Below are 10,366 nucleotides of genomic sequence, written 5' to 3'. Positions count from 1 at the left end.
TCCATTGCATCAAGAACCAATCAGTAAAGGAAAGACAAGCTGATTTAGTGTAATAACAGACGTACAAGGCCCAGTTTTTTTTTTTTTTTTGGATTCTGGGAACTGATTATTGGACTCTAAATTAACCATAATTTTGAGTCCAATAATCAGTTTTGGACTCACTATCAGTTCTCAAGCTCTAAAATAAACTGGGCCTAAATAATATTCTAAATAGAGTGACTCTGAAACATAATAAAATACTGAAGAAAAAAAAGACTTTCTTCACATGATGCATTTCTTTATACCATTTGTAATGGGGTGGTTCACTTGGAATAGAATGTTTATCATCAGAACAACCATTCTATTTCATGTATCATATAACTGGATGGACTAAAAAACATGGAGTCTTCTTGTTCCTCTATCTATTATCACCCTCATGGGCATCATTGATATCATCTTCTGTCTCTTCCATTGGCACCTGATTACTCACTGTAAATCTCCAACTGTCCCCCTCTTCTATTTCCCATTGCCTTTTCAACTCATCGATTGCTTTGGACGCTGCAGCCGCAACAGCCGGGTTGCTGTCTTCTGCTAATCTCTGTGAAAAGAACCAACAAATGAAGTTTCCCATGTTGAAAAGGAAGAAGAGCAATGATAATTTTTACCTTGTTTGAAGAAATTACCTGTAATGCCCCCATGCCAGCATTCCCAAGAGTCCACATAGATGGAGCTACTGCCAAGGCATTCGCTAGGGCTTGCCTACAAAGGGAATGCAGCAATGTCAGTCCTGAAAAGTTCAAAATCACTGACAACAACCACCATACTCAAAGTTGGTAACAATTGATCCATGACAATGAATAGTGAAATATTTTGATCTGAAATACCAAGGGAAAATCTCATACAATCTGTTACAATTGGACTTATTTCAGGTTTGGGCACCTCAAAGGATGCCTTAGGCTTTCCGTTTATGCTATCAAGTTGGTTCCAAATTAGATGAAATCAAATTCCTTTCCAAAATTGATAAACGGCGATACCCTTCTCGAGGTGTGCGCAGTATGTACAAGTTCAGTGATGAAGATATGTTAGGAGTCAACACTACTTGACTTTTGTATTTGGAACCTGTTAACTTACCAACTTCTCCAAATGCTTAAGCTGTTGGAGAAAGGCGTTATTTATCTTTCATACTTTAACACTCCCCCGCACATGTGGCCCACTTGGCAAAGACGTGGTACATGTGGTCCCACTTTGGGCCGACCATCGCATGTGGACTATTGCTATCCGGGAGGTTTGAACTCGAGACCTTTGGCTCTGATACCATGTTAACTTACCAACTTCTCCAATAGCTTAAGCTATTGGAGAAAGGCGTTATTTATCTTTTATACTTTAACAGAACCTAATAGGGTTCGATTAGGTAACCCACTACGTAGACTTCAGTTTTCCCCCTTTTGTAAAAACCACACCATCGTGGGTTCTTCCTTCAAAAGTGCTCATGTAACTTATGTGGGTGTTTTTTGTTGTTTGTGGGGTTTGCTCCTAAAGGACGTTGAATCTACTGCCATTATAAAAGATTAAGAGAGATTCCATGCCCCATGGAAGTAGGTCAGAGACCCAACCACATAAATGTACGCCACTTAATTTCATGCCCCGTGAATGGAGGTCAGAGACTGAACCACATAAATCTTTGCCACTTGAGTTGCCAGTTAATTTCTTTTATTTGTGTGTCTTTATTTGCATCATGTTTGTTGCTAACATCAGGTATCAAAGCTTTGAATATATAATCGATGAAGAGATGGTGTTTATTTTCTTTTGAATACTTCTCTATAGTGGCTGGGAAGGGAAGACTACGACCAAGTTTGAGATTCCAAAGTTTGACAGAAAATTTTCCATTGTAGAAATTGAAGAAGAATACAATGTTGGTGAATGATGGTTTTAGTGTTCCAATTGCGGGAAAAGAAAATAAGTCAGTAGAGATGAATGATGAAGAGTTCAAGAAGAAAAATCAATTGGAGATGGAAGATCCGCTTCGTTGGATGATTACGTACATTCAGTGTTTCTTTTGAGACAATTGTGAAAGGGTGGTAGGATAAATTTAAAAATATACGCAGAGAAATTGTTGATCGACAACTCTACAATGGGACATCTTTGCAAAAACACCAAAACGAGTTCAACACTCTAATCAGCAAGTAGATGGAAGTTTATGCTAAAATCAAAGGAAAGGAGAAAGCCATCAGTTTACTGTGATCAATGCTTGAGTAGTCGGACACTTTCTTCATGAAATTAATCCACAAAAAAATCTCTTGACATGGATCCATTCATCACTTTTTATTGAAGAAACTAGGAGTAAATCAACCAAGGCTCTTCAGGTGATTCAATATTTGTCAGAGGTAGATCCAGTGGGAGGGAACACAATGAGAGAGGCATGAGCAAATCAAATTCAAGAGAGCGGAGGAGTTGGGGCTGCGGTAAGTCAAGCCATATGAAGGATTGCAGATTGCAAAGGGCTGGTGTTCAAAAGCCTAATCCAGATTCTATTGATTCTCAAGGGAATTTGGAATAGGGTAAGAACATTAAGTCCTCTAAAAATTGATAAGTATCGTTTGTGTAGGGACACGACATCCAAAATATTTTTAAACAGAAGCAGGTAAAAGAACCGTACTGTGCTAAAAAAGTTCGAAAACTCCCAAGACACTTGGTCGCCTTGAAATATGAAAGGACAGTATATAGAACAGAATACAGCAGCTTGTTCTGCTTTAGGGTCTTGATTTCACTATGATTAACCTGATATAAAGGTTGATGTGAAGGCAGCATCTATTATTAGACAATTATCTTACATGGAAGATGACGCTTGCCATTCATTCCTTAGGTTTGATAGGAAGATACACACTGAAAAAAGCCATAACGTCGTTGAAGTAGCTACCTAAAACAAGGTTGCGCCCTATAAAAACTTGTGGTTCCTTTTTTGCCATTTTGTTAAATTTATGTTTGACACATATCATTATCTATGATACAAATATAGGAGTAACCATATGAACAGGGATATGATAACATTTTTTGGAATCCAAGACATAGATAGCGATATGGGTATCCCATACAAGGAGATAAGACAAAGCTGATGTAAATTAAAAAAGGGGGAAAAACTTAACTAGATTTAACATAGAAAAGAAATTAATATTCGATGATTATAAATCTGCAACTATAAGATTAGCAACATGCATCTGGGTGAATAGTAATTCGACGCAAATAACAAATTCTGGCATAAGTATAACGGGATTATGAATTAATTAAAAATTACTCTGTTCAACAAGACTACAAGACTAACTTAGAAGTTTACCTGCACTCATTAAAAAAATGACATACCATCAAAAGCAATTAGAATGAGGGGAAATTAAATAAGGTAAAATAAAATACTAATTATGGAAAAAAAGAGTCTTACTAGGTAACAATATTACTTATGGACAAAAGAAGCTTTGCAAGGTAATTAATATGATTATTGTAGCTTATGCAATGAGAGATCAAGAAGACTATCCATCTGGTTTTAATGACATGCTTGAAGGAGAAATGGTTTGGTAAACATGAAACGGAAAAGGCATTACCTAGTGCTAACATCGGGAGAGCTTGAACACTCAGCCAATAATGAGACGCTACTTTTACCATCCATTGCATCAAGATCTATAAGAGTTGCTACTAACAATTCAAGCTGCTCCCATGGAAACCCAAATGGAGAAGTGGTAAGAAAAAAGATTATGAAGAAAAAATATGTACCAATGTTCCAATCAGGAAATTATTTCACAGGATTCAAACCTCATCAGGGTCAGTGTAGTCAATGCCATCAGCTTCCGAGAGGGCAGACGCCATACCTAAGTATGCATCCTGTAAAATATTCAACCAAAGAAGCATATGCCTAAATGTGAGGAAGCGATACATAAAAAATTGGAAGATAATGTAAAAATTAGAACCGAGATTTTAATTTAGATATGACCATGAAAAAAGGACCTGTATAGCAGTAATACGATCAGTAGAGATTTCTCCGGGAAAGAAATCAAGTGCCTTCCCATTCTTTTCAAGTGTTATAAGGCCCATCATTTCATTCATTGATGACGACCCTTGTTTTCTAGGCCTACAAAATGGAGTGCATGTGTTTACTAATTTCAAAAAACATAATTTCAAAGTGTCGTGGAAATAAAACAAAGATAATTGAGTTATATGCCTCAGTCATAAGGAACGTACAGGTGGTACATCTTGCTCACCATCATGTCATGGATGTTCCTGACAAACTGTAAGACCACAACAAAGGGATTTTCTTTTTCATCAATGTAAATAAGAGAAAATTTTAAATAAAAAAAATTCTTAATTAGATATGAAATGATTCCACGCAGTCATAGCTGACAGAGTAAGCGGCCATTGTTTAGTAATAATCGGGCAGGGAGATCGTATGGACTTTGTAAATTTTAAATTCATTTAGCATAAATATTCCCAAAAGGTTGAAGAATAGAGCAAAAGTTTTCCCAAAAGCTCGCAAAAGATAGTTGTTGGAATCCATGATTAACTGTCTAATGAATAAGAGTGACTCCATCTAAGTGATAAACATCAATTATTCCAGTCTTACATACATTAAAACATCTCTCATGAATAATCACTTTACCTTCAAAGCCATGAAGGCATCCTCCATGGCACGCCGCCTAACCATAAAGTCTGCTCGCCGCAAGTCAGCCTGCACTAAATGTAAAGGCAGCTTCAAGGTACACAACCCATAAAAAAAAGCTTCAAGGTGCAGAATTCCATTGATACTTCAAGAGTGCAAAAATAGATAATTAATTATCAATAATTACAAAGACTAGGAGGCTCTATATATGGCCAGATTTTAAAATGAAATTGGGAATGAAGTTTTTTAAGTGTACAAGCTAAGGTAACATGTATCATCCAACTGAAGAGCATGGAAAGTTCAATTTGTAATGATGCAAGGAAACAAATTAGGTAACATGTATCATCCAACAGAAAAGCATGGAAAATTCAATTTGTACTGATGCAAGGAAACTAATTTATGACACAGTCGCAGGGCTCTGAGTGCCCGTACAGGCAATAGTTGGGCTCACTGCCATTAGGGGGTCCTTAAAATACACTAATCAAGAATAAATCAAGCAGCGGTAGAGGTTCCCATCCTGAATTTAGTTTCTTTTCCATATGTATCTATCTTTGCTATACACTATTTTCAAACAAATTAAGTTATTTCCATATAAATGAAATAATCTGAACTTGATTTAGTCCCTTCCCTAATTTAGAATAAAGAGGATGAAATTTCAATACATGAGAACATTGGATATTGTGTACGTAATGCATGGCATTAACGACTTAGCCAATTGATGATTTTTTGTTATCCTGTATGAAAAAAAGAATCAATTCTCGATCATATATTTTCCTGTCTGAAAAATACAATACCAAGGTAGGGAACATGCCCCCAAGACCTGTCCATGCAAAGAAAAGATACTCTTGACTGCAGTCTGCATGGCATACACTATACGGATGGCTACTAGTTTTGTATGCCTAGTCCAATAAGAAAACTCATGTTTTTTAAGAACACCATATGGGCAATAGTTATTATGCAATGAGTAACAGTGAGTAACTACACAGGCACATAGCACAAATGTATACTCAATTTTTTTTATTAAGAATAAATATTTTCATAGACATGATATTGCCAGTCTATTACTTGCGCCAAGACATCACAAAACTTTGCTGGAGAAGATGTTCAATTTGGTGTGGGTGGGTGGGTGCGTTGCACGGGGGGGGCGTAGTTTGACCATTGCCGACCGATGCTCCAACTATTGAAAACCTAAACAGACAAACTGATTAACGGGGAATTCTTAATCGGGCAAAGAGTTCGATGTCTAAGGACTCTCTTCCTTCTCAACTTAATTTATAATTATATATGTGGTGAGGCTAGACAGAGCAATACCACTAGTGTACCATGACCTCACATTATTGTTCTAGAAAGCTCATGATGTGATTCAGTCATCTTAGCAGTCGTTAAATTTATTTTTTCCTATTAGACTATTGGACGTGTGTTATTTTCTTTTATGAGCATTTTATTTGGATTGTTAGCATTTTTTAGCCTAGACGTGCAGGATGTTCTGATACAGACAGTAGGCCAATAAGTGGCATATTTTCATAGTACATCACCTATGGCCTACCATACCTTTTTTCTCATTCCCGCCTTCCTCACCTTTTCCTAAGGCCTACTATCACTCCACACACCACGCACTAAAAATACAGACTTAAGATTTGTAGCAAGTGCATACTTACTATTTTTAGTAAGTGTGGACTTATTACTTTTAGGAAATCCGCTAAAGACCCCTCAACCCTCCATATAAAATCTGTGAAGGAGGAAGCCCTATGAAGTCATAGAAATATTGGAAAAAATGTAAGAATAAGCACCTCTTGAGTCAAGGTGTGTCCCTCCACCCCCCTCCCTTCCCCCCCTCTTTCTTCCCTTCTTTTTTCTTATTTCTTCCCCTCTTCTACTATTTCATCCCATTCTCCTCCCTTCTTACATCATCTATTCATTGTCTTTCTCCGTTAGTACATCCTACATTCATCTCCCACCTTTTTCCCTATTCACCATTCCTGGTTGGGTTTATAAACCATTCCCTCTTTTCTCTCTTTTCACCATTCCCGGTTGGGTTTATAAACCGCTCCCCCATTTTCCCCATTTTCACCCTTCCCAGTTGGGTTTAAAAACCGATTCCCCTCATCTTTTCTTCCCTTCGATCTCCATTCCACTTTTCTTGAACTTGATCCTTCTTTAGGTGGTGGGTCTTTTTCGGTACCAAGGTTGACTTGCTTGAGCTCGTCCACGGTGGCCTGGCCCCCTTCTTCAAAGGTAGGCGGAGCATCTTCAAGCAATTCTGTCCGCTAAGATTCTTGCAAATGTGCTTGCTGCACTTCTTGAGAAAGAAGCCGTCTTGGTATTGGATCCGCTCTTCAATTAGCATGAATCCCTTCTTGTCTTTTCTTGGCTGAGATCAGACCCCTCCTCATGTCTGTAGCTATATCACTTTTTACTCTTGGAGGCTACCAACATCTAGACGACCAAGGCCAGGGCCCTGTACATTACCCAGGTTACAACTTACAACACATTTACACGGAATTTCATTCTTCTCCTCTTATTTTCTCTTTCTTCTATATGCAAGAACCTTGGAACAAACTGTATAAGGAGAAAACCTATAAACAGATGCAAGGTTTTCTGCTTCAAACAAATTTAAATGCATATAACAAAAGGTTAGTTTTCCATACTTATCAATTTATCATCCACTTAAACACAACTTACACAGGAAAAGATTTCGAGGTTGAAGGATAATAAGTATTGCATGCAGCAAGATTGTTAAATCAATCAAATAATACAACCAAAACTGGTACATCTAAGGCAATCAAACAATACAACCAAAACCAGTACCTCTAAGGCCTCATCAGAGCATTGGTGGGATGCTATAGTTTAGAACAAATTATTGCATGCATAAAGAGTTAAATCAAATAATAATGTAACGAAAAAGGTACCTCCAAGGCCCCATCACTCCAGTGCTTGTCTGCTACTCTTTTCAATTTTGACTCAGCTTTGTCTTTCAGGACCTGATATGAAACATAGGAATGTATTCATATGTTACTTAATGATAGTAACTTCGCAACCGACAACCAAGAACATGATATGCAAGAAAGACATACCATGGCTATGTGATGTAGCCGTTCAGCTTTTTTCTTCACACTGTGGTCAATCTTCTCAGTATCCTCTCTCGCACGAGCTTTAAGCATCATTTATATTAAAAATGAAGGTGAGGACAAAAAACAAAAATAATTTAAACCACGAGTCAGAGCATGAACTAAGACAATTAAATAGTAGATCTATAGTTTTTCCAAGTAGAATGTAAATACTTAAGAAACAAGTTATAGACTTTACCATCAAGCTTAAGAAACTCCAAACCAAGAATTGTGACATCTTGGCGGGCACGGTCATTCAGCCTCGTTATACCACTAAATCATGATTGGGAAACAAAGATAATTCAGGAGTACTCACATTTAAGGCAAAATGAACTACAGTGCTTGCAATTATAAGAAATGGATATCAGAAAGGAACCTCGGAAGTACTACAGAAATCATTGATACTGCTGAAAGCTAATCCATTTAAGAAGATGGGCATGCTGAGAATTAGAAAATAAAATATGTTCTTTGACTAAATCTATACATATCAAATGAGATATTGAGGAAGTAAAATTACCGTGAAAGCAATACAATGTCATTACGAGCCCTTTCATTCACATATTTTGCATCATTGTGCACATATTTACAAGCTTCACATAAGCCTTGAATAGAATAAGTAGAAGTGCTTTCAGGAGTAACTGGAAGGTCAGTCAAGACTGAATCATATAATTCTCCAATTTCCCCATCTCCAATTTGGCCTCTGTCATCGAAAATAGGGAGAGTCATGAATGATAAGTGATTATATCGTCAAACTAGAATTGTAACAATATACTATATCATAAACAAGGGTTCATTTCATTTCCGGCTTAACAATAGCGGAGAATAAACTTGATTATAGCTTAATATATATTGATCCAATTTATGAGGTAACAAAGAAACAGCATAGAGAAGAGTGATATTGATATATCATTACCATACATACCTAGAAATTTCTGAACAATCTTCAGAATGCCTAACACATTCTTTAGCCTCACTATTATGTGTTCCAGCAGCAAGGCATAAAACAGCACGTTCCCTCGAGACGACGTGACTGTAGGGCTTTCCATATATGCACCAAGACCCGTCAGTGGAGAACCTCATGTTTGCACCTAGGTGATGCACATTATTTTTCTTCCTAAACTCAACCCTTTGGATCATAGGATGTAATCCAATATGCTGTATGGATTTAGTGAAGGAATAAATAATTCCGCAAGGATCAATCAAGTTGACCGCATCAGTTGCCATTGGACCACCAGAAACCTTGCTGGTTGTGACCAGAATAAAGAAAAGAGTATCAAGCTAAGATGAAAATAAATAGAACTGGAAATTGATACTTTTGAGCATAAAAGAATTTAAAAGGCCAAGTTTCCAGATTTTTTCTCTCCGTATTTCATCCCTGAAATAAATAGAGAAAAAATTGCATCAGGTAGGCAAGTATCTAACTAAAATTTTAAGTATAAAACCATTGTATACAATTCAAATAGTCCCATCACCAAATATAGCATACTAAGTCAAGCTCATTAGAAATGAGTTGTTATACAAAGAAGGAGAAAAGTTTGAGACCTAGCTTGAACTCCTCATTTCCTCAAACAGTTCATGTGGTTTTCATACTTCTCTCATCTTCTCTCTTTCCCTTCTTCTCTAATCTCTTCAATTCATGTTTGACATAGTGTATGTGGTTTTAAGGACACTTTACAGGCACCCAACCAATAGCAAGTAAGGACTCTAATCATTCCTATAAATAGAGCCACGATCTCCAAGATATAGGACTTGAATCACTTTTGCATTCAGTCAATTCCAGAGTTCTCATCAGAGAGCTTATATTACTATTGCCGGTTTTGACTTAAGCATCGGAGAACCTCTCAAGAGTTTGGACTCCGGGTGGTTTTCTGACCGTTTGCTCATGAACCAGGTCATCTCGTAAAGAGTGCTGCCAACTGGGACCCACTCAAACTTAGGTCAGATTTCCACGGCAACACATAAAATTTCCAATTTTAAATGCAACAAATGGTTATGAATAGTTTTATAAATATCTTAATTAACACCTTCCAAATAAGATTAACTTAAAATAATCTTATTTGCAAATAATCCGATTTTGGTGGTATCCAAAGAGGCCCAACTGCTTGAACATGATGAATTTTCTATGAACTATGAATTTCTGATACTCCGAAGCAGAAAACACAAAGTAGGAAAAATAAGACGCCGGGAAAGACTCATAAGAACACAAAATATATACAAAAATCAACAAATTTAGGAATTGAATGATGAAAGAAATAAATGGAGAGAGAGAGAGAGAGAGAGAGAGAGAGAGAGAGAGAGAGAGAGAGAGACTAACTTGGAGAAGCTGCTGCTATTTCGTTCAACGTTGGAGATTGAGAAAGAGAGAAGAGAGACAAACAACACAATGGGGCTTTTATAATATGCGAACCTTAAAAATGCAAGAAAATACTAGGGCACTAGATAAAGTTTTTCGTGAGAGAGAGAGAGAGAGAGAGAAAGAGAGAGAGGGAGGGAGGAAATTAGAGCCAGAGAGAGAGAGAGAGATATGGCCCGGCGCTTGCCAACAAAACTCGCGGTAAATTGAGGTGCACTTTCTGTAATTTCCACTCTCGCTCGCACCATAGCCACTCGTACCACAGTTAGCACTATTCTATTTTAG

At 37.2% G+C, this 10,366-nt stretch overlaps 1 protein-coding gene across 2 annotated transcripts; it reads right to left on the bottom strand.

Moving 5' to 3' along the window:
• Positions 1–229: 229 nt before the first annotated feature.
• LOC143892461 (senescence-associated family protein) lies at positions 230–10,227 on the bottom strand. 2 transcript variants are annotated; one of them, XM_077397085.1, is made up of 13 exons: positions 10,043–10,227; positions 8,651–8,971; positions 8,246–8,428; positions 7,928–8,001; positions 7,696–7,772; positions 7,531–7,602; positions 4,622–4,690; positions 4,207–4,253; positions 3,973–4,096; positions 3,781–3,849; positions 3,573–3,676; positions 663–738; positions 230–577 (listed from the first exon to the last, which is right to left on the bottom strand). In XM_077397085.1, the coding sequence occupies exons 2-13, from the start codon at positions 8,950–8,952 to the stop codon at positions 398–400; spliced, it is 1,377 nt and encodes a 458-aa protein (XP_077253200.1). In that variant the 5' UTR covers positions 8,953–8,971; positions 10,043–10,227; the 3' UTR covers positions 230–397. The 2 variants fall into 2 exon arrangements, with proteins under 2 accessions (XP_077253200.1, XP_077253201.1); XM_077397086.1 differs by having other exon boundaries at positions 8,651–8,967.
• Positions 10,228–10,366: the final 139 nt, after the last annotated feature.

Source organism: Tasmannia lanceolata, unplaced genomic scaffold (assembly GCF_043159265.1).
Source record: "Tasmannia lanceolata isolate RefF3 unplaced genomic scaffold, GAP_Taslan_0.1 ptg000015l, whole genome shotgun sequence".
Lineage (NCBI taxonomy): Eukaryota > Viridiplantae > Streptophyta > Magnoliopsida > Canellales > Winteraceae > Tasmannia > Tasmannia lanceolata.
The sequence above is the reverse complement of the archived record's forward strand: the minus strand, read 5'-3'. Positions and strand labels throughout refer to the sequence as shown.